The following is a 23,619-nucleotide window of genomic DNA, read 5'->3' as shown; positions in this document are numbered from 1 at the left end:
ACCAGTACGCATCTTAGGAAACCAACAAGAAACTAGCTCGACCAAACGAAGAAACTAGGTCTAAAATAAAGATTTAATGTATTGAACATTTTAGAAAAGAAAAGTAAGTTATAAAGGAACTAGAAATACAAAAAAAATATATATGAAAACGGTTGAATAAAAAAATGAAAATTTATGGATAGAACAATTATTTTCACAAAGAGAATCAGAAAATTGATTTACACATCCAAAAGTAAACTATATATTATAAAGACAACGCCGAAAAAGGCAATCTCACGCTAATAGGCTTATAGATGAGTTGGCTTTCAAGCCCAACTAGTCAGTGTCCTATTATCGTATAACAGGCTGTCAAAGCCACGATCCTATCATATTACTATCACAAGCACCAAGCTGATCTCTTCGAATTTAAAATCCTTTCAACGCCAGGAGAGGTCAAATTTTTACATTTAAGAATTAAACGACGGCAACTTCTCAGGATTGTTCAAGAAATATGCAGCAATGGCGACTAGAATGATGAATATCACGATCCATATGTTCAATCCTCCTGCAACCAAACCGATAGCGTGTCTCATTTCTAAATGAACTATAGTTGCAACAGAGTGAGGTACCAATTAGAGCAATTAGGTGTTTTCTAGTAGACAAAATAGATTCATAGAAAGTTCGACATTCATCCTAATCATCCTAATGTCATATGGTTGAAATCCGAATTGATTGTTGTTTGAACTTAACTTTTTCTCAGGAAAGCCTGTGACGCTCCAACAGTAAAACCCAATCATTAAAAATGCCAACAAAACACTAGAGGAAACGATTAAATAGAGCTCAAGAAGGTCCCCCAAACAGTGATGGTGTTCTACTTGCTATGTTCAGTGATAGTAAAAACTGAATTGCAATTTGGCTGCTTATATTACTTGAGACCTTGACAATCGAAAAGGCCTCCAATCATAGGCAAGGTTTTCTAGCATGATGGTTTAACTAGGCTGTCAAGGGAAGTCCAACAATTACCATGAAAAGTTCGGAGGGATACAACTGAATTATCCAACCAAAAATTGTTGGCAAGAACTTACCAGTTTTCTTCTCATCCTCAAGTGTGGACACCCTTGCACTTGAGTCCAGGGATGCGGAAGCCAAAGCTCTGCATTTTAGAATCACATGCTTCACAAACAGTTCATAGAAGGCGAAAATGGATTGCTGCATAATCATAACCATAGAAGAAACATAATGTTGATATGTTGGTTTACCTTGAATCACGAGAGAAACTCAATGCAGTTACAAAGCCAAGGTGTGCTTTCTTAACCACTTTTTGAATCCGCATTCTGGTTGAATTTACTATCACAAGATCTCCTTGAGTAGTCCCACTGTGTTTTCATGATAAGATGTGTTAGTTTAGTTTTCTCCTTTTCAAGACACAGAGGAGATATTTTTACCAAAGGATGGAAAGCAGTGAAAGCAATTGCTTCATGCTAGATTGCAATTGGATGTAAATAGTGTTAAAAATGGTGATTTCAAATGACACCATATGTTGTTACCCAAAAAAATACAACAACATATGCAATCATTTGACACATTGTGTAGTGTGAAAAGCATCTAAAAAAACTGTTAATAGTACGGATCCAAGATAATATTACCAAGCAAGGAGCTTTCCATCAGCTGAAACATCAAAGGCACAAATAATGTCACGTGCAATAGTCTTTGATCCAATCCTCTTCCAAGTGGTTGTGTTCCATGTCACAATGCTTCCAGATTTATCTGTATTATATAATACAGAGGTTGAAACGGTTAACTCATGGAAAAGTAAGTAGAAAGAGAGCAGTTCTCTAAGAAACAGATGAATTGCTTTTTCCACACGGAATATTTACCTGCAATATATAGAATGTAATTCCCATCACTAATCAAAGAAAATCTGCATGCACAAAAAACCTCGTCCTGCATGTATTATAATTTATAATTATCCTCATTAGTTAGAAACCCACTTGTAGAAGTGTAGTGACTTATAATAGTACAAAAGCACGAGGATCCTCTAATTCATATAGTATGACCAGGAGGTAAAATCAGAAAAGTAGGTTAAATGATTCACAACAGTATAGGGATATCGGTGTCAATAGTTTGATCTACTTTTTTTTTGTTAACGTGTTCAATAAGCATACAATTAAGTACACAAACCATTGTATGTATGTACCAGTAAAAATCAACAAAATCTCCTTGAAAGGGGTATGTCAATCTACAAAGTCAAGGATCATTTGAATCCGCATAAATTTGAAACTCATAATAATTTTATTTATAGAAGAATTTTCAGCAGTTACTCACCTTTTCTGGTGGTAGAGAAGCTGCAACAGTAGACGAAGTTATGTCCCACACCCTACCAGGGCCACTACTTCCCAACGAGACAAGAAATTTCCCATCAGGACTGCAAGACAACCGGCCCAGACCATCAGCAACAACATTACAAATAAAAGAGGTTGATAGATTTTTTTTTTTTAAATGCCACGACTCTTGCAAACCTGAAATCTAATTGCTTCACTGTAGTATGAGCTTGAGCTTCATTGAGAATAATTTCCATGCTAGGCCACTTGAAAACCCTTAATTTGCCATCCTGTACTGCACCAAATGAGAGCATTATTATACAGTGTGCTACTACTTCTGGAGAAAAGAAAATTTTGCATCCGACATTGATGTCATGTCTAAAAACAATCTATAATATAAAACTGTAACATATAGTGATACATAATGTATAACAAATGTATTTGAATCCAAAAAGAAAAAGTGAAGGGACGGGCTGTACCTCGCCTCCAGCAGCAAGCACGGAACCTTCTTTGTTAAATGCCAAGGCCAACTGTTGTCCAACATCTACCAACTGGTCGAGCACTCTGTCCGACTGCTTCAAACCCAGTTTAGGATCTTCACTGCTTTCTTCGTCCCATTCAAACCATCTGCAGAAGAAAATGGAAATCTACAATTAATATATGCATATGTACGTGAATATAATATAAGAGCATCCCACTGCTCATAAACGTAAAATCAAAATGTGCAGCCTTTCATTCTTTCATGTAAATCTGGTTGGGTTTCAGTTTTCTCAGAGTCAAGGGAATTGAGAGATAAAGATATTGTCTAAGATAAAGAAATGGAAAATTTTGAATGAAAAAGACCTGCAACTATTAGGAAAAGAGCAAATGAGACCGTCACCACCGGGGTGAACCGCCATTCTATAAGGCAAATCCGAGCCAGTGTCCAGCTTAGCCACCTGATAATCAAACAACAAATTCCAAACATGACACCAATTACAATTACAAGGCAGGCAAATTAGGTAATAATCTGTAAAAATTAAGAAGGATGGGATTGGGGTTGGAGTATTACGGGCTGATGAGAGAGAGAAACGGAGGCGGGATCGAATTGGGCGACAAGGATGGCGTTTGGGACGCCGCTGCGACCCTCGCCACCACCGCCGGCCAAAACGACGTGGTTTTGGTTGGGATGTGATTGGGCTGATTCAGTCTCAGTCTGAGATTTGCTTTGATCGTCGTCGTCATCGTCTTGGTCGCGTGGTTGGGATTTGCGGACGTCGGGAGCCCAAGCGGCGACGTAGAAAGGGACGCCGTACTTCTGGTAGTTGCTGGGAGGCTCCATTGCCATTCGGGATTTCAGATCTCTCTTCTGTCTGTGTGAGCGTCGAGTGATGGCGGGTGTAGAGGCAGTCAAAATAGATCGATCCTAGCTTATTACAATTTACAACAAGAAGCAGTCACTTTTTCGTTGTTTAAGTTAACCAGAAAATAGAAAGTGAATAATCTTTATTAACCTCGTCCAGGAATTTGTCTATAACCAAAAAGGTATATTCAATCACAACTTTAAAAGACTTCATAAAAATTTATTAAAAAAATCATTGATTTTAAAAGGAAATGCAAAAAGTGTGGATTTCATTTTAATATACACTAATTAGACCATGAAAAATCTTTGCTACCCCCATAGATTTTGATAGATAGTATTTCTTTTCTCAAGATATGATTTAGCAACTTCTACTACCACCATCTTATCATGGCTATCAACAATGTCGCCACCACCAGCACCACAACAGTCATCATCGTCGCCACCCTCACTAGCAACCCCACCACAACCTCCACAATCACCACTACCACTGTCAGCACCATCACTGCCACCGCCGCCACCACAGCCACCACCACCACCACTACAACCCCACTATCAGCCCCACCATCATCACCATCACTACAACCACCACCATCATCATCACCATCACTACAACCACCACCAGCATCATCACCACCACGCCGCCAGCACCTCCGCCACCACTACCTCCCCCACCATCACCACCACCGTCATCACCCTTAAATTCTTTGTTTTTTGAGTGTTATAAACTCCATTAAAGTCAATAATAAAACTCTAACAAACTCAGTTAAAATCTATACATGAATTTAGTCAAAATCTATTTGGAGTTTGTAGAATTCAGTCAAACTCAATTAAATTCAATTCAACTTTATAACTCTTTTAAAATCATTTAAAATCTAAATTGAATACAACCCCAAAGCAAATATTGTTTCCTTTTTTTCATTCTTATTTTAAAACCAACGCAAATATTGTAATTTATGAATCTTTTAAATGGTTTACCTAAGCCTAAGCTTCTTTTTTTAACGGGGAAATTAACCATAATTTGTCGATTACTCTAATTTTAACTGGGGCTACAGAGAACGAGTCACATCAGCTGAGGCTGTGGGGGTTCAAAGCAAAACGTATATTCTGATATTTTAATGGAATGGGGGGCAGAGCAAGAGCAGCAAACAACTCATCAATAATCTTTCATTGAGTAAATTATAACTTCTAACAAAAAGAGAAAAAATAAACGGAGGAGGAGTGAGTGTATTCTTCTCTGAGTCTCAGCCTGTATGTACTTTTCATTTTCTTTCTTTTCACCATAGTGTAAGAGAATGATCACTTTGATACAATAAATGGCTCTCAAGTTGTGCGTATCACTGTTATGAGTCACATAAAACGCAACTGTGGACTGTAGTTAGGAAGTTACTGTTTTGACTCTGTATAATCAGCAATTGACTTGAACCTGCGGAAGGAGATGAGACAGCCGCAGTAAAAATGATGATATGATCAATGCAACAATAAAGTCTCTTTCTTGCAATGGTAAACAGAAAACAACCGGGACGGCATCACTGACGCTTCCTTTGGTAGAGTGAATAACCAACAAGCGCAGACATCAAAAATGTCCATAGTACCTGCCCACACAAACACCAATGGATGAGCACAACTATTCTATACAGCTCCAGTCCAGTACAACTCTTTGGGGGAAAAGGTATCGTAAGCACCGTGTTGATTGTATGCCACCGCTCAAGTCTTCTAATCCTTGACTGCATGTCTTCGATAACCCCTTCAACCGGAGAAACTTCTCTAATTGGTGAAGATTCAGAAGCTGAACTGCTGCCCTGTTTATGACACCATTACATTTTCAATCAATGTTAGAAATGCAGCATGCACTGAAAAAATTCTTTAGTTTTAGATGCAAAAATTGCAAGACTTCGAGACCTGCAAACATGTGATATGTCATATCCATTAACTTGATAGAAAAATACCTGAGATTGAATAAATTCCACAAGTTCCTGCAACCTTGCAGCTTGCTGAGTGTGAATTCCACCTGAGCCTCTTCCTGATGCTGGCAATCTTTCCAGCACTATTTGAAGATAGCTCTACAACAAACAAACAAATCAACTACCAACTCAGATGAAATTGAATCAAAACAAACAAACAAACAAACCAGAAAGAAGAAAGTGATTTTGGGTTGGGATTAAGAATGGGAAACAGCATAGAATAATTAAAGGAAAAACCTTTGTAGTATATGAACCATCCAATTTAAGCATTGATCCTGCAGCTGCTACAGCTTCTTTATCAACCCCCTTGATTTGCAGGTAAGGGTTCGGGGCATCTTGTAGATGATCAACCTCAATCAAAATCTAAAGAGGCATGAAAACTTAAGCTAATATTGCTACCACAATTGAAGTACTTTCCAAATAGAATACATGTTCAAGAAGAAATAAATCTCATAGAATTTGATCTGACCTTTCCATCTTGATAGATGAAAGCAGATGCTTCAATATAAGCTACAGCTTGATACCTGACATAAACAAAAGATAAGAAAGTAATGATAAAAACAATTCTAATAATAATAACAACAACAACAATACAACATAATTCATCATCCAACATGAAGAAAATGTGTCCACCCATGAATTTTATAATTCAAATATGTTGCTTACCCAAGGTTAAGAAGCCCAGCAACTGTACTAATGCTAATATCAAAATCCACTTTAGGTTGGATGATGAAGTTTCCTTCTCTTATAGGCTAAGCAAACAAATTCAGGAAACAGAAACAAAGAATGGAATGTACACTGTGGTTAGAGAGAACGAGCACTGTATTTATTAATAATAAAAAGCAACTTATAACCAGGTCACATTACAAACCTCCCGTATCAGCAACGCGAATCTGCCCTCACATATTCTGACCCGAATGCAGTCACCCTCTGTTAACTGCCCATTAGTAGGAAGTCCAGGAAGCTTCAAGTATATATCAATGAAATTCTGGACAGAGCTGCAGAACTTTGCAGGATCCAGTATTTTCAAAATATCTTGATAAGCCACCTATGACCAAATGGAAATAGTGTAAGTATGTAAGGTGAAAATCATATTTTATGAGTTCAAGACACAGGCAAGATGATACCCTTACTTGCTTGTTACTCTTCAATACAAACAATGAACTCTCGGGGGAAAGCACGGGATCAAAGTCATTTCGAATTTTGAGCTGTATTGAGATAAGAAGAAATTGAAGCACCAAAAATAGCCCTTGAAAGTCGCAACCAAATTTCAGCAGTAAAATAAGTTTCATAATGGATTAGTCTAGATCAAGGGTTCGATTCCCTCCATTGTAACAAAAGAAACAATAAGTTTCATAATGGAAGTGCCATAGATTGGTTCCAAAATCCAATTGAACTTAAGAAGGTTAAAGTCCACTAACGTGTGCATGAACAAGATGAGGTTCAATGAACTGCTGGAACATTGGAAACACTGTCATCATGATCTCATTCTGGGACATAAAACACCCCACTCTACTTTTGTCCCTTTGAACTCTAGAAATGAGATGTGAATGAACACCTCCAACCTGACAGCCAAAAAACAAGAATGAACACTTCCTGGCCAGTCTTTCTCAGAAACACCTGAAACTGACTTAGAAACACAGATTCATGGATATTAAAGCTTTAAAGGTGCAACAGGGGTTATACTTACAACAGCAATCCACAAGTCAAGTGATTTTCGGATATCTGGATGCAAAGCATAAACTCCTTCAAAAATAATCTGCTTGTATATAAAAAATAAAAAAAAATTAAAGCATAAACTAATCGAATTGTTTTGTCAAAAGCAGGGAAAAATAGAATATTATTCCAAAAGGAGCAAGCCAAATTGTGAAAGCACTAGTAGATCTGTCTGATAACTGACCACTCCACAGTCTTCAGAAACTTCAAGTTCCTTGAAGCCACTCTGAACACCAGTTTCCAAATCAAATATGGGTACTTTTGTCCTTTGACCATTCCTTATGTCATCAATGTTCTGCACATGGTAATGTAATAACGTTAAGTACTACAACAACAAAGGCAGCCACTAAATCAATGGAATTGTATCTTAATTATTGCAATCATATTTTGTCAGTTAAGATGTGATTCAGCAAAGGTCAAATGATATTTCACAATAGCAAGCCAACGAATTGGCACAGTTGTTGGCAACTGGGAAAACAAATTAGAAAAGTATGATTTTCGATAGGCCTTCAAGGCTTCAACAACCTGAAGGCCTATCGAAAATGGGGCATATGAGAGAAACTAACATGGAAAGAGGCATCTTTTCTGTTTTTTTTCTTGGGGTTGCATTTCATTGTCTAGCATAACCATAGCAATCATCTGATTGGCCACCCCATATGGCCCAAAGTTACAACTCAAAGAAGAATGCCAAACTAGTCAAAATGAGCTAATCATCAAACCTTACTTTTGAAAGCAAAGATAGATCGAGCGAGCTGAAGTCGTCATACTTGAAATCCTTTACTTGTTCAGATTTATAATAGCTTTCAAGGGAAACAACTTCACAACCAACTATGTTTGCCATTTTATGAGCCAAACTAGTTTTTCCAGAACCACTTGGACCTCCTACAAGAACAATCAGGAACAACATAAGAACATACCTCATGCTCAATTAATTTCGGATGCTAACAGGCAATAAGAAATAACAATTTTTAAAAAAAAAATAGGACTGTATTCTACTGTTTTCAGACTTGAATAGCATAACAAGAACAATGGCCATCCCTGACAAGCAAAAGCTCAAAACATGAGAGATGGAGAGAGAGTTAAATAAAGCCTGTATTACCAATTCCAACTATAACTGGAAAACCTTTATTCTCCAACAGTGCCTGAAAAAGTAAACACTAATACATGAAGTTCCCATCCAAGTAAAACATATTAATACATATTTTAAATATTTCTATTCATATAAACTTTGTAAATATATTATTCTAATGAATTTCTTATACATGAAGTTTTCATTATGGAGTTTCTCAAACAATTCTGTATTAACTTCACCTTACCTGTATTGCTTGCACAGCAAGAAGCAATCCTCTATCCAAGTCATACGAATCAGGCATTGGAGCAAGTTTCACGGTGTCCCTGAAAGAGGAAGGATCTGTGGTTGCTTCATGAGAGAAGTCGAAACACAGAGAGAGGTAACAATACATCCAAGAAATAGCTACTTACAAAATTGACTGTCAAGTGAAGAAATACATCTCTAAGTCAAAGTAACTTACCTATGGTTGAGCTATCAGCTTGAGGAGGATCCGATGAGATGAAATGCCATGTTGCTACTATAGGTTCCATCTTAGATTTTGTTGGAGATCTAGTCCATGGCTGAGATAGATCCTCAAGCCGAGTAACAAGGTTAGGAGGAACGCGAATTGGTCTTGGTGCAGCAATCATTCTGTCCTGACTAGTGGTCAGAGATGTATTTGGCAAGAGGGGTGGTGTATTGAGGCGAGGTACGCCTGCATCATGAAAAACCATGACCTACATTACACACATAAAGTACAAACAAAGAGAGAGAACATGCTCAAAGCAAGGAAAGAACTTGGTATTTTAATAAATGCATAAAGAAGGAAAGAACTAATATTAGGCCTAGCTTGCCACCTTTTCTCTCAAGAATCAATTCCAGATATGATTTAGTGATCCAAGGCTCACTAATACCCATCTTCAATGCTTCAGTTCCAACTGTCTACACAAGACCACTAGTATGTATCAATATCAGACCTCATGTTAAAACATTGGCATATATCCAAAAACAAATGCTATAACCACTCTAGTAAAAATGCAAAGTTCATACTTTTCTATTTGTGCCCCTCAGCACCATGAATGTCTCACCAAGGGTATCAATGGTTTCAAGCGACAATGAAACATTTCCATTATCAACCGATTTAGATGCTCGTTTGTAACTAACAACCACAGCATATCCCAAAGCCAGTAACCCACCTAAAGTCATCCTTCCAACCTGCTTCCAATGTTAAACAGTAGCAAACAGGTAAGAGTTACTGAACATCTAGAAACTCTACAGTAGTATTACATAAAGAGTAGTCCTTTACAAAAATTAAACATAGAAATAGGCATCTCCTGTAAAAATTCCAACCAATGACCCTTCTATTTGCTCATCACTGACCAGAAGGCTTCATAAGAACCATTAGTCAAGCATGTAGAATACACGTAAAACAGAACGCAGAGAGATGAAGAACTGACCCAATGTATATCCAAATTATCAAGTGGCTTTATTTATTATAATGTCTATACTATGGTCAAAACCTATGAAAATACTTCTTACCTCAAATTCAGCTTTTGGCCTGATAATGAAATTTTTGTCAACAATCCTCTGGTCCCCAAGTGACAGATAATATCTTATACCCGATTGGCGCACCTTGATCCAATCATTTATCCGTGCTTCTTCACTTGCTGAAGGAGGCCTAAGATACATCTCAATGAAACTGAGAGAAAATAAATTATGTAGAACTTTTAGTTGCTATAGAACTAAAAAGTTTAGGAAGGAAAGCAATTCACTTTCTTTAGTTCCATATTATTATTTAAAAAAAATAGCCAAGAGATAATCGAATTTCCAACCAGACTCACTTATCTATTTGAGCTTCATTTCCTTGAAAGGCATAAGCAAAATGTTCTTCTGCTGCCTGTAACAAAACTTTGAAATTTTAGTCAAATTAGTAAAATCCCTATCCAAAACAAAAAAATGAAAAGAAATAAGATGGAGCAACAGTCGGTAAAAGCCACGAGCTACAAAGAAAAAATAACATGGCAATTGACAAATACAGTTCTTAGCACAACTTGAAGTAACATGTAAGCCTCACTGTTGCCATCAAAGAAACTAATGTTCATAGAAATACACATTACAAAGTACAGAAGTTCAGTTAAAAGATTTGATAAGGTGTATCATCATGAAAATTCACTCAATTCAACTAGAACTTTATCTTAAAAAGCTTGGGCCAGTTTGTTCCCCACCAAAACAAAAGAAAAAAACTTGGGCTAGCACAAAAATCATTTTTTTCAAATCATATAGCTACAAGAGCAATATAAATGAGGAAGGCCCATTTCCTATGCATAAATATATGCCCAACATCACTTGAAAATAAACTAGCAACGCATACAGACCTCACTCCTGCATTTCAGCTTGTAGATTGCCTCCCTAAATGATGAGACAAAGCTGTTGTTAATCCTAATCTGCAAAATAAATGCAATACATTGAGAATCGGCAATAAAATTTCAAGGGTAACAGCAGTCAATTACCAACCTGTGCATGATGAAGGTCTGGTTCAATGTGCTTCCTAAACAATGGGAAAATGCTGTCAATAAGGTAATCCAGTGAACAAGAATCTCCGATATCATATTGAACTTTGGAAAGAAGGCTAAAATGAACACCACCAACCTGATATACCAAAAATACATATAAAATGTCATGTCAACTTTCTGTAACACAGTCTTGGCCAACAAAATAGGATTTAGAAGATTACCACTGCAACTCGAATATCTAGCAAAGAGCGCAATTTTGCATGCAAAGCATAGGTTCCATCAACTATTACCTAAAAACAAGGAGAGAATAAGAATCTGGGATTTGAGGTTAACCATACAAATTGAATGCTAAACATTCTTACCACCCCAGATGAAGCACTCTTTATTGTTTTTGAACCAACACGTTTCTTTTGTTGATAGTCAAATACTGGAATCAATGTATCTTCACCCTTTGTCAAATCCTATTTTAAACATAAAATGTAATGACATAATCACTCAGAAAACACGGATTTGAATATAACAAATCAGCCAGGATTTGACTTCGGAACATCATATATACTAGGAAACTCTTCTTCTTTATATAAAAAATCATTTGAATGTTTGAAGGTTTATATGGCTATCCCAAGTATTCAAGCATGAATCACAAATCAATACAATCAATTTATATGAATAAAGAGCATGACAAGAAACAAGTAGATGCAAACCTCAAGATTTCTGACCAGCATATCAAAATCTATTGAACCCAGATCATTCCCTTCATCAAATCCATCACGATAGTTCTCCATTGATACAACAGTACAACCAATAACAGATGCCACCTTTTCTGCTAAGCTTCAGGAAACATTAAAATTACAATAAAAATTAACAATGCAACAAACAAGAGTAAGGAATGCTTATAGCCTACAGAAAACTATATATACCTTGATTTACCAGAACCACTTGGACCGCCAATGCCAACTGTTACAATGCCCTCTTTTTTCTCTCTAAGTTCTTGGATAGATTTTACTAGCAAATAATACCCGTGATCAAAAGACTGCACCATTTCAACACGAGCAGTAATTAGGTATCTCATATAAGTTCAGAGAGCATTGTTACAGACTTAAAGTCATGATGGGAAGAGCACAGATGAAAGAAAAGCATTCAATTCCAATTTGGTCAGTTCCATAATTCTTATGTCCTACACCGTAAAAGGATCAGCAAACGAGAATCTAAACATGCATACAATCCCAGCTAATCAACACAAGTAGAAAAACAAATTACAGCTCCAACACAGAAATCCCAATTCCAAGAGAACCCAATATTCACTCTAACAATTCAACTAAACAAGCAACAAAATGGGAAAATCTTGACCTGCAATGCAAAGTACAAATAACCCAATAAACCCATAAACCAAAAAAGTATGTGTACTAGTGTGTGTCGATACCACATGGAGAGGAAGTGACTGGAGAATAGAGGAAGAGGAAGAGGAAGTTGAGGGTTGCTGTTGGAAATAGTCGCGGCCTCCTTCTTGGAAGACTCGCTTTACAACATCGTCGTCCATTTTGGGGGGCCGCAAAGGCCTGTAGTCTCAGCAAAGACGAGGAAATGGAGGGTTGCTGTATAAATCTCAATCCCCCAAAACCAGCTCTGCACCTAATCTTTCTTCTTTTCTTTCTTGGATTGTTTGCTTGAGAGAGGAATCTTTGCTCCAATTAAAGAAGAGAAAGAATCTTTATACCTTTCTTTATAGATATCAGATATGATAAATAACTGATAATATGGATGACGGGTTTCAATGAGCTGCTGTTTGCTTTCATCCGCCTGCCTTTATGTGTACACTTTGCTTACCTCTACCTTCCTCGTCCCGCTTGTTTTTTGTTTCATCTTTCACTCAATTTTGTTGGACGGCCTTTGAAAAATTCAGGACATTTTTTCATATTTTAACAAATGCGAATCTCTATTTTCTCTTGGTGGAAAAGATTTAACCTCAAACTCAAAGAATGTAATATTGTTGATCACTAATTAGCTAGTTTTGTGTCGTGTCGTACGAGCGTGAGTGTGGTGTTTTTTCTTCTTTTTAAAAAAAGATAGTTTTCTTAATTAAATGCACATTTCATATAAATATAAATATAAATATATACATCCCCTCCTTTCATTAAGTGATTTCTCAAATAATTTTTATTTGAGCAAGACCCTCTAGGGTACCCTACGAATATTTTTTCAACGATCCAAACCGTCTATTTTTCAAGCATTTATAGATCATTTTTGCAAAAAATCAGATAAATTGAAAATCATTAAGGCATCTAATTGAGACCAACAAAATCAATGAAGACGGTGCTTTAAGAAGGTACTTAAATTTCAATAATTTAATTGAATGGTTAAATAATATCGGACTCAAGTGATTTTTTTATATAAATTATCTTTGAATAAATATCTACAAAATAGACAGTTTGGATTAGTGAAATACAATGCGGAGTATGCCCTACAAGAATGTCTTATTTGAGGGATCCCTCAACAGAAGCTCTATAGAATGATAAAACATTCAAAATACCAGAAAATGCCCTTGGTTAATACAAACATTAAGAATTGAAATTATTAATTAAATGAGGATAATATGATAAATTCACACCTTTTCATATTTTTAAAAAATTATAATTTAAAGAAAATTCAGATAATGGATCATATTTTTATGGAACACAACTACCCATTATCCTTTTTAATTCTAAAATAAATTTTAAGTTTTTTATATAAAAAAAACCCTCTAGCAGGCGCAGAAGCGCGTGTAGAGAGACTAGTATCTACTATATATATATAAAGCAAAATGGAGAGAATGGTAAAACATTCAAAATACCAGAAAATGCCCTTGATTAATGCAAACATTAAGAATTGGAATTATTAATTAAATGAGGATAATATGGTAAATTCACACTTTTTCATATTAAAAAAAAGAAAATAAAAAGAAAAATCAGATAATGGATCCTATTTTTATGGAACACAACTACCTATTATCTTTTTTAATCTAAAATAAATTTAATATTTTTAAAAAAGGGCATATCGCAATCACAGAAACGCGTGCGAAGAAGCTAATATCTATCTATATATATAAAGCAAAAGGCAGAGAATGATGAAACATTCAAAATGCCAGAAAATATCCTTGGTTAATGCAAACATTAAGAATTGAAATTATTAATTAAATGAGGATAATATGGTAAATTCACACTTTTTCATATTAATTAAAAGAAAAATCAAATAATGGATCCTATTTTTATGGAACACAACTACCCATTATCTTTTTTAATTCTAAAATAAATTTAAATTTTTTTAAAAAAAACCTCTCGCAGGCGCGGAAGCGCATGCGGAGAGGCTAGTATATATAAAGTAAAAGGCAGAGAATGGTGAAACATTCAAAATACCATAAAATGCCCTTGGTTACATTAAGAATTGAAATTATTATTTAAATGAGGATACTATGGTAAATTTACAATATTTCATATTAAAAAAATTAAAATTAAAAACAAATCAAATAATAGATCCTATTTGTTTGGAACACAACTACCCATTATTTATTTTAATTTTAAAATAAAATAAATTTAAAAAAACAAACAATTGGCACACGTGTGAGGGGCTAGTTATATATATATATATAACCAAAGTAAAAGAATAGGAAAACATTCAAAATACCAGAAAATATCCTTAGTTAATGGCAAACATTAAGAATTGAAATTATTATTTAAATGAGGATAATATGATAAATTCACAAGGTTTCATATTAAAAAAATTAAAATTAAAACAAAATCAAATCATGGATCCTATTTTTATAAAACACAACTATCTATTATTTTTTTAAATTCTAAAATAAAATAAAATAAAATAAAATAAATTGGCACACGTGTAGGGGCTAGTATATTTATTGGCTGGAAGATAACCAATTCGACCTCAAGTTCAAGTTTGACAATTTCTCAATTACGTATGGAAATAAAAACTGAAGATTTAAAGATATAGTTTTAAAATCAATGGCCCAAATGCCACTTCCAAAGAAGACAATAGAACCCAAAAAAGATGACGAAAGTCCAGTCCTAAAAAACATTTCCTCATCTTGAAATGCGCCTTCTTTAACTTTTTCGACTCTTGTTCGCATTGGGTTGGCAAATGAAAATCCACAAAGTCCCCAGTTTCCTTCCAATAATTTGGGCCACTGAATTTGAAGCTTTGGTCAGTTGATATAATTGGCCCATAAAATATTGTTCTAAACAAAAAACAAAAGAAAATTATCAATAAGCTCCTCTTCTCAGGAGGCCAATATTCCCAACATCATACGAGAGTTTAATAACAATTGAAGAAGGAAAATTACAAAACCAAATATAAAAGTAATCTACATCTTGTTCAAAATTTGCTAACGCATTTGCATCCATATTAGCTTCTCGATAAATATGCCAAACATACTAAGGATAGAGATCTTGAGTAATTGCCAAGTATATGTGACAATTGAAGATATTCGCCAAGGAGTAGTAGTCTTGCATTTTAAAATGTTGATTAAAACTTGTGAGTCTCCTTTAATACACAAAGAAGAAATACCTGATCATTTTTGCTCAAATGAGTCCATATTTTAAAGCCATTGCTTCAACTTGCAAGATGAGAGTAATATCTAAAGGAAAAGAACCATCCATTTTAACCTTTGTACGAGCTTTTTTGTTCCAGCGGCTACAGATGGGTCTGGGCTGCTATAAAGAGCACATGGGTGGAGTTGCCCATGTGTCTGAGTAAAATAATCAAACTCCAATAGTGCTTCAAAAGGTTCGTGGAGCCTTAGGAAGCACATTGGTTTTTTTCACCAACAAAACAAACAGTTGCTTACAGATAAATATTTTGGCTTAACTTGAGAAGCTTGTAGCATGGGAGCTGAGCATTCACGAGTTTAGCATTAGAAAGAGAAGACTTGGATTTCCTATGAGAAACAAAGGTTCAAAGTAATGGGAGAGGGAATTTTGAGAGGATTTGTTGAGGGAAGAGAGGAAAAGATGAGGGTGGAAGAATATGTGGTTTTAACAAATTTCCGGCAGCTTGACGAAAACTTCAACAGGCTTTTGAGCGTTTTGCCAGAAGAGACAAGTGGAAGAAATGGAAGAACATGGCTCTAAATTGAAAGGTTCCAGTAGTGAGAAGGGATGTTTGCTCTCTCTCTCTCTCTGGATGTGGTTATTTGCTAGGTAGGAGATGCCCCCTTTTATAGGCGCTGGAAGCTCCTTCTTCCCAAGAAACCCTAGCTGGTTCCCCCCAAATTTATCAAGTCTTCTCCTCTATTTCCCTTCTCTTCCTTTGATTCATCTTCATTTTGTGAAATCCCCCTAATCCAAACATACAGAGACAAGATTTTTGGGAGCTCTAGAGTCTTCCCGCAGCTGTCCTTGTGGCACTTTCCTATCTCTAGCAACACTCTCTCATTCTTTCCTCCCTTATTTTATAACAAGACCTGGTGGGGGAAAGAAGTGGGTAAAGGTGTTGGTCTGAAGAGTGTTCTACACCCAGCAGCCTGCACATACAAGTATCCTTCAGTTTTACAAATGGTCTGTCTTGGATTTAGCTTTGGCCATGTGCTAGAGGCTTCATGAGATATTTTTCTAAGTTGTTGGGCCACTTCCTAAGGTGATGAGTTAACTTACTAAGGTGATGGGCTAATTTTCTCTCTTTCATGCTTACTCACATATTTGGGCTCAAGAAATGGGATCGAGTTTTGGGGTTTCCAAATAGCCCAAAACTTCCACTTCTTGGCTCATTAATGGGCCTCGTGAATGCTCGTAACCATCCATACGACAACCTACTCAGCAAGCCTCGAGCATTTGTGTGACTTGGCCCACTTAAGCTTGTGGCGTGGCTAGGTGCAAAATAAAGGTTTTCTGCTTGGCATTGCATGTTGTTTGGCATGCTCGTGCTCAAGTTTTATCGCATTGTAAAGGGCTATGGTCATGCCAAAATGACATTTGACGAGATAATAAGCATGGGTTCATAAAGTCGATACATTTTACGGGCTTGTTACGACTTTTGAGGTGATGAGTTATATATTTGCTTGGCATGGCACGTGGATCATGACTCGTGTGAGTGCGTACGACAAACTATCGTGTACCCAAATAGGGTTTCTTCTCAGTAAGGTGTCGTACTAGGCTGAAAATATACTTGGGCCAAGCCTTGGATTTTTTGGGCCTCAACAACCTTCCCATTACAATCTCAAATTGCATACCCAACTAGTGCAACATCAATAATTTTTATCATTATAATATAAGCGATACTACAAGAGGAACAATATTAATATATCGTGGGGGTTCGAGCTTGAGACTACTAATCTGCAAGTTAATGTCATTTTTTCATTGGACTAGACCCTATAAGCGCAATAGCCATCAAAGTTTAATTTCCAAACATTTTCATTTGGTAGCTCCCATTTAATATAAGGAAAATGTTAGGGGCACCAACTTTGGGCACCAACTCTCTAATAGAGCATGAGACCCGTTGTATTGGCGGGCTCCACCTCTATTAGAGAGTTGGTGCCCAAGTTGATGCCCAAAGTTGGTGCCTCTAGCACCACCCTTAATATTAGGCGTGGGCACGGTCCGGTTTGGTCCGGTTTCACCCTCAAACCACAGCTGAACCAATTAAACTTTCACGGTCCGGTGTGGTTCGGTTTGAGCTAAAATCAAAATGAAAACCAAACCAAACCAAACCATTCATATCCGGTTTGGTGCGGTTTGGTTCGGCCGGTTTAGGCATAAAAGAAAACGTCTTACAATAACAAAGAACCTATTAACAAACATCCTAAAATAGAAACTGATACAGCTACAAACATCAACATTTTCATGAAATAATCCGAATCTCCAATACATCAAACATGGAAAGTTAACCAAATTTCCAGTAAAACAAAGTTCAACATACAATCCCACATTTGCATACAAATAGAAATAAACTTCAATATCCAACTAATTAATACAAATCAAACTAGAATTTTCAAACACCAAAAAACGAAAAAACAATAAGCAGCATGTCTTCATTTCCATTCTCAATCACAAGAAATATGTAAAGGCCCCATAGCATTTGATTTCTTCATCTCTACATAAGAAACACAATAAGAGATTTAGTTTCAACATAATAAACACACAAGTTATTATATAATAAACACACAATTGAAAAAAAAAACAAACTTAAACCATATTTCCCCTATTTTATTATTATTGTTTCTATTTTTCTTAAAGTTCTTTTGGTTTCAGGTTTATACAAGATTCAAAAGGAAGATAATTTTCCCTTGAATTGACAAACCAACAAAAGAAGTCTCCAGTCAACCAAAAAGACAAACCAGTGAAAAGAAAAAAAAGGAAAAAAAAAGGAGTAAAGCCAAGAGAAAAAAACACAGCCAACCAAACTTGAAGAAGAGAACTCCTTCGCACAGCCAAGCCAACAAAAGGGAAGTCACGAAAAAAAAAGGGAAAGCAAAAGTCAAAAGCAAGCCAAATCTCTTCAAATACCCCATCTTCTTTTTTAACTTTCTGCAAATCCCACCCCACCCCACCCCATTGCACCCACACATCACCATAGCAGAACCCACTAATTTCACCAGAAAAAAAGACAAAATGAAGACCCATATGTATCTAAATCATCAAAAGCCATGAGAGATATGAACCCAAATCAGAAACTTGAACAAGAAAACCATCAAATCTACAGAATGAGAGTTATTGAGTGAGTGTGAGTGTGTGTGTGTGTGTGTGAGAGAGAGAGAGAGAGAGAGAGAGAGAGAGAGAGAGAGAGAGAGAGGTTACACTGGAGAGACGAAGAGGCCAAAGGTGATGACCTTGTCTGCCAAAGGTGATGAAGATGGAGATGAATGATGTGATGAGATGAGAGTAGTGAGTGAGTGTTGTGTGCGGCTAGGGTTAGGAAATGAAGGAGAGGCTGAGAGAAATGTGAGAGAGGTTGAGAAAGACTAGATCCGTGAGTTTTAGTTTTGGATGAATTTTTCAGGCTTTTGGAATCCAATCATGTGCGGTATGGTGCATGATAACAATTACAAAGAACCACTCAAGCCTTGCCACATGTAAAATATATTTAACAAATAATAAATTTATTTTTAATCAGTCCGGTTCGGTTTAGGACAGTTTACAAAATGCTCAAACCGCAGCCGAACCAAACCAAACCGGTTCGGATCGGTTTTTGAAACTGTTGATTTTTTCTTTGGTCAAACTCAAACCAAACCAAACCAATATAATCGGTTCGGCCGGTGTAACCGGATCGGCCGGATTGATGCCCACCCCTACTTAATATAATGTAGAACATGACCGTTCGTTCTTTTTTGGCTATTGTCTTTATACTTATTATACTCACAATTACCTTATTTTAAATAAATAACAAATAGTACTACATTCTCACTATTTGTATAGAAAAAATACTAATACATTATTTGGTAAACAAATTTGATAAGGTGTCATGTTTTATTTTGTTTTTGTGAGAAATGTAAAATTAAAAAATATTATATTTTAATATCAATCACACCATTTGAAGTGGAAAACTGTGACCAAGGTGGTTGGTGTGAGTGGTTCGGCACTCTCATTCCTTAAGAGAGGTCTGGGGTTCGATCCCTGCTCTCGTACGGAGTCACCACTTTGGCCAACACTTTACCCCTTACGGGCCGACCCGGTGTGGGTGGGGATTAGTCTGAGTTGTGGTTAAGGCTTAAAGATGCCATTCATAAATGGGGCCCATCCATGACCACCTCATGGTTCAGACAAAAAAAAAAGAAAAAAAAAAGGAAAATGCTAGGGATACCAACTTGGGATACCAACTCTCTAATAGAGCGTGGGACCCATTGTATTGGTGGGCTCCACCTCTATTAGAGAGTTGGTACCCAAGTTGGTCTCCCAAGTTGATCTCCCTAGCATGACCCAAAAAAAAAGGAAAAGTGCGCGTTGGAGGAGACGTGGAGCTGTGTGCAGTGGCTTTCATGTAGATTGGCGACTACAGCTCGGTTGGTAATAAAATAATAATTTAAAAAGTAATGATGATAAATATTTAAAAAGAAAGATGCACTTCCTGACTCTGAGGTACTGAAAGTCAACGCCCCTCCCTCGCCCACTACTTTTTGTTGGCTTTGTCTTTTTAGCGATGCTCTTTTCTATCCGCATGTTCGTCCATTGACTTAAACTGTACGTCACCATCACATTCTGATCACGCGCCAGTTTCTCCCTCCTCCGAAGGCCGTGCTACTCCGTGGGCGCCCTCATATACTCACCATAAACTCTACTTGGCTCTTTCTTTCATTTTTCTTTCTACTTTTCTATTTTTAGGTTTAGGAAGGCCATGCTCTAGAGAACATTCATTGTAAATTCGGAAAAATAAAAATATTGAAATTCAATTATTTTCCAACCTAATAGAATAGACCATTTATTATTTTTATTTTTATTTGGACGAAATCTCTATTAAATCTCTTGTCAACTTGTTTGAAATCTAGGGAGGTTGACCATATTCATACAAATTTATAAACTTAACTATCAAAACATCCACGAGCTTCCTTATCATAAAATCCTTGTAATTTTCTTTGGGTGAATCTTGCACCAAGCATTGATAAAGACACGTGTCTAATTATGACACATCCTAGAAGGGCGCTCATGACAAGGAAAGTGAGGACAGCCGCAGCATACCGTGGCGTCGACCTGGAAGGAAGAGTGTCACTTGATTGATTGGAATGGAAGGAAACCTGGGTGGAAGGGTGCGCAGGATAAGAGTGGGAAACTCTATGCTCTGAGTCACCCTTTTGTCATGGTCAGCGTCACCAATTCCCACAAAGCCCACTTTATTTCTTAGTTTTACACTTATTATTATTGTGTTGTGATTTTCTGAGAGAGTCATCGATCCAACGGGAGAGCTTTTCTGGGTCTCAAACTCTGAGCAGCAGAGAAGAAAGAAGCAGAGCAAATTGAGCAATGGAGGATCTGCCCTCTGGTTACCGACCCAACGTTGGCGTTTGCCTCATTAACTCTGATAACCTGGTATTCACGTTCACCCACCATCTTCTCCATCCATCTCTCCTCTAAATTTATCATATAAAAAAACTCACTTGTTCTCTTCTTTGCTTTGTCATCTTTCTGTATTTGGTAGGGTCTCGTTAATTATGGATTTAGATTGTGATCCAATTTTGTTGCTGTCACTAAGTTATGCTAACTCTGACAAAACCCAGTAGATTCAAATCGGTTTTGTGAATAACAGAGTCCAATTTAAGACCCTTTTCCTTGAAAAAGTGTACATATTTGCGGGAAGAAATTGTATTATAACTGTCTGGATTTTATTGCAGGTTTTCGTTGGATCAAGATTGAATGTTCCGGGAGCATGGCAGATGCCTCAGGTAGTACCGCACTAGATGCTTTTTTTGTTTTCAACCACTTTTAAAAGGTGTTATTAATTGGTAACAAATAAGAGATTGCTTTAATCACCTGGGGATATGGCTAATTGTTGTAGACTATGTGAAGATTAATGACTTATTTAATTCAAACCATTATTTGTTGATGAATTCTGTTCAAATAGTTACTGATGTAGAATCAGAGATGTGCAATCTGAACACTTGTTGCTTCCTCGCATTTGCAAAACATCCATAGTGGATGTGGATTTAGTGTTTTTATGGCTAAATGATAGAAATCCATTCCACATGGTTAACTTTTTTGCCCAATATCTCTGTACAAATTTTCCTTATACTAGTATCGGATTCTCTTCAAGGTCAAAATTTTCCTTCAATCATTGTAAAGGTTGAACTTTCTCTGTAATTCTCTGGATTTCTGCTGTTTTGTACAATTCATTCGGTTAAGCTTCACTTTTGTATTAATTTTTGGATCCTCAATCTCAGGGGGGTATTGAAGATGGTGAAGAACCTAAAAATGCAGCTATTAGGGAACTACGAGAAGAGACTGGGATAGAATCTGCTGAAATCATTGCTGAGGTTAGTTTGGAAATCTGGCAAAAACCCCATAATCACCACTATAAAAATACTGAATTTGTAAAACTCCAGTGCATCATGAAGTAATGGCTTGGATGGTGTTCAAAACTTCTAAATTATAGTCAAAATATGCTGCATGCTTCATAACCATGCTGAGCAGCTGAATTTTCATGGCAGTCAATTTTTCACACTTACGACTGAGGTTGTGTGTATTGACAGGTTCCGCATTGGTTGACATATGACTTTCCGCCTGCTGTGAAGACCAAAGTAAATCGTCTCTGGGGAGGTGAATGGCACGGGCAAGCACAAAAATGGCATGTCCTTCTTCCTTCACATGCACACACTTCATGAATTAAAAACAATATCAATTCTTCTAAAACCTGCCTTCTTAAGCTTGCAAGTATGTAATGTTCAATTCTCAGCACATTAAGAGACTTTTTCCTCATTGTGATTGCAGATCTTTATTAATGTCATTGTCATCGCATGTACTCTGCTGTTTCTCCTTATATGATCATTTTATTGAGGATGTGTATACTCTGTTTTTCTACGAATTCCCGACATGTTTAGTAGCTCACTCTGGTGCCTGGGGCATAAACACACGTGCTTTGAGCCATCTGGGGACTTATGGGACATGAAAATGAAATGTCTTTGTATGGTTCAACTGAATTATAGAATTGATATTGAGCTTGCTTACCATGTATATTCAGTTATATCAGGCTTCCTCTCTCAGTGAAAAATTAATGTGTTTCCTTTGCTTATATAGTTCTGTAATTTTTCTCCGAATGGATGGAAATAAGAGATGCAAAAGTTTCTGCTGCTGCTTAACAATGAATTTGGGCACTTGACAGGTTTCTTATGAGATTCACAAAAGATGAGAGTGAGATCAACTTAGCCAATGGGGCAGCTGATCCAGAATTTGCAGAGTGGAAATGGGCGAGCCCTGAAGAAGTTATTGAGCAGGTGTGCTGAAAAATAATCCTTCTGGTTAATTTAATTGAATCATTGTGTTTTGTGGACGTAATCAGATATGAGTGGTTACTAATCACAGGCAGTGGACTACAAGAGGCCAACATATGAGGAAGTTATCAGGACCTTCCAGTCTTACTTCGACGGCAGTGCTTTATCGACAAAGTGTAAATCCACAAAATGGTGAATGTTGTTGTTGGTGTGCTTCTTGTGTAGTTATGTTCATCTTCTTAACTCATTTCACCGATTGAATTTGGATCGAGTAGGACTGCTGCTTATTGTAAATGATAATGACAACTTCAAATTAGATCTTTGCGTTGTTATGACAATAAAATATATGTGGAATTACTTAGTTGCTTGCTTCCAATGGCTTTGCCTGGCTACAACTATCAATAACAAGTGGGGGAAAAGCCAAAAAGGGTTAAGGACTCGAATTTCTTTGTGTTTACTTCCCCAATTTGAGAGCTCTTTTTGGTATTGAAAGGGGCCCAAGCCCAGAAAAACAAAAGTGGGTAAGGATGGCCTTATATGGTCCTTAAGTGGGGGTTCAAGAGTTCTTTAATGAGGGATATATGGTCCTTAAGCGAGGTCATATCTCTTAACTGTTGGATTAAATTGGTTAGTCTAATTTAATGATTAAGACATAAGACCTCACATAAGGGCCATAGATAAATCCCTCACTAAAGAATGACTCGTGAAAGGTTATAATAAGGGGGTCCTTAATAGCCATCCAAGCAGGTACATAGTTATTATTGGACTATTATAGAAGCTCCCCTACTTTCATACTACTCTCCCTAGCCCAAAGAAAACCAATGGGTGGTTATGGGTTCA

The 23,619-nt window shown here is 36.7% G+C and overlaps 3 protein-coding genes and 1 long non-coding RNA gene across 10 annotated transcripts; 1 reads left to right on the top strand and 3 right to left on the bottom strand.

Moving 5' to 3' along the window:
• Positions 1-152: 152 nt before the first annotated feature.
• STL2P (SEC12P-like 2 protein) lies at positions 153-3,714 on the bottom strand. Its single transcript, XM_021968605.2, has 10 exons — positions 3,352-3,714; positions 3,144-3,238; positions 2,780-2,927; positions 2,499-2,590; positions 2,305-2,404; positions 1,857-1,923; positions 1,626-1,746; positions 1,239-1,355; positions 1,065-1,132; positions 153-544 (listed from the first exon to the last, which is right to left on the bottom strand). The coding sequence occupies exons 1-10, from the start codon at positions 3,625-3,627 to the stop codon at positions 447-449; spliced, it is 1,182 nt and encodes a 393-aa protein (XP_021824297.2). The 5' UTR covers positions 3,628-3,714; the 3' UTR covers positions 153-446.
• A 1,064-nt stretch (positions 3,715-4,778) lies between these two features.
• Positions 4,779-12,827, bottom strand: LOC110765415 (P-loop containing nucleoside triphosphate hydrolases superfamily protein). Of its 7 annotated transcripts, none has more exons than XM_088247190.1 (26): positions 12,307-12,824; positions 11,804-11,916; positions 11,588-11,714; positions 11,246-11,344; positions 11,105-11,173; positions 10,885-11,019; positions 10,746-10,814; positions 10,212-10,267; positions 9,910-10,069; positions 9,421-9,588; positions 9,228-9,312; positions 8,852-9,085; positions 8,636-8,739; positions 8,419-8,461; positions 8,044-8,201; positions 7,504-7,614; positions 7,294-7,362; positions 7,025-7,168; positions 6,737-6,811; positions 6,475-6,651; positions 6,270-6,355; positions 6,073-6,127; positions 5,841-5,966; positions 5,589-5,702; positions 5,325-5,441; positions 4,779-5,234 (listed from the first exon to the last, which is right to left on the bottom strand). In XM_088247190.1, exons 1-26 carry the CDS (start codon positions 12,421-12,423, stop codon positions 5,169-5,171), a joined length of 2,877 nt encoding a protein of 958 aa, XP_088103316.1. In that variant the 5' UTR covers positions 12,424-12,824; the 3' UTR covers positions 4,779-5,168. The 7 variants fall into 7 exon arrangements, with proteins under 7 accessions (XP_088103316.1, XP_088103318.1, XP_088103317.1 ...); XM_088247192.1 differs by having other exon boundaries at positions 8,636-8,730; XM_088247191.1 differs by having other exon boundaries at positions 9,421-9,585.
• A 4,875-nt stretch (positions 12,828-17,702) lies between these two features.
• On the bottom strand, positions 17,703-18,966 carry LOC148297889 (uncharacterized). The gene is made up of 2 exons (XR_015833113.1): positions 18,662-18,966; positions 17,703-17,957 (listed from the first exon to the last, which is right to left on the bottom strand). It is a non-coding gene; the product is annotated as an uncharacterized LOC148297889 (long non-coding RNA).
• A 1,630-nt stretch (positions 18,967-20,596) lies between these two features.
• On the top strand, positions 20,597-23,155 carry NUDX25 (nudix hydrolase homolog 25). The gene is made up of 6 exons (XM_021968495.2): positions 20,597-20,884; positions 21,187-21,237; positions 21,733-21,825; positions 22,042-22,136; positions 22,671-22,782; positions 22,871-23,155. Exons 1-6 carry the CDS (start codon positions 20,819-20,821, stop codon positions 22,973-22,975), a joined length of 522 nt encoding a protein of 173 aa, XP_021824187.1. The 5' UTR covers positions 20,597-20,818; the 3' UTR covers positions 22,976-23,155.
• Positions 23,156-23,619: the final 464 nt, after the last annotated feature.

This window comes from Prunus avium, chromosome 1, assembly GCF_965620075.1.
Source record: "Prunus avium chromosome 1, drPruAviu1.hap1.1, whole genome shotgun sequence".
NCBI classification, from domain to species: domain Eukaryota; kingdom Viridiplantae; phylum Streptophyta; class Magnoliopsida; order Rosales; family Rosaceae; genus Prunus; species Prunus avium.
Note: the sequence above shows the minus strand (reverse complement) of the source record. Positions and strands in the feature narration are given on the sequence as shown.

Excerpts from the sequence above, each read along its gene's own strand:
- LOC110765415 (XM_088247190.1), bottom strand. The coding sequence starts at position 12,423 with ATGGACGACGATGTTGTAAAGCGAGTCTTCCAAGAAGGAGGCCGCGAC. Across the intron at positions 11,917-12,306 it reads AGTCACTTCCTCTCCATGTG|TCTTTTGATCACGGGTATTA; the intron begins GTATCGACACAC and ends GAAATGGTGCAG. Across the intron at positions 8,202-8,418 it reads TCCAGTTATAGTTGGAATTG|GAGGTCCAAGTGGTTCTGGA; the intron begins GTAATACAGGCT and ends TTGTTCTTGTAG.
- NUDX25 (XM_021968495.2), top strand. The coding sequence starts at position 20,819 with ATGGAGGATCTGCCCTCTGGTTACCGACCCAACGTTGGCGTTTGCCTC. Across the intron at positions 21,826-22,041 it reads CTGCTGAAATCATTGCTGAG|GTTCCGCATTGGTTGACATA; the intron begins GTTAGTTTGGAA and ends GTGTATTGACAG. Across the intron at positions 22,783-22,870 it reads CTGAAGAAGTTATTGAGCAG|GCAGTGGACTACAAGAGGCC; the intron begins GTGTGCTGAAAA and ends TACTAATCACAG.
- STL2P (XM_021968605.2), bottom strand. The coding sequence starts at position 3,627 with ATGGCAATGGAGCCTCCCAGCAACTACCAGAAGTACGGCGTCCCTTTC. Across the intron at positions 2,405-2,498 it reads GTGAAGCAATTAGATTTCAG|TCCTGATGGGAAATTTCTTG; the intron begins GTTTGCAAGAGT and ends GTTGTCTTGCAG. Across the intron at positions 545-1,064 it reads TGAGGATGAGAAGAAAACTG|GAGGATTGAACATATGGATC; the intron begins GTAAGTTCTTGC and ends GTTTGGTTGCAG.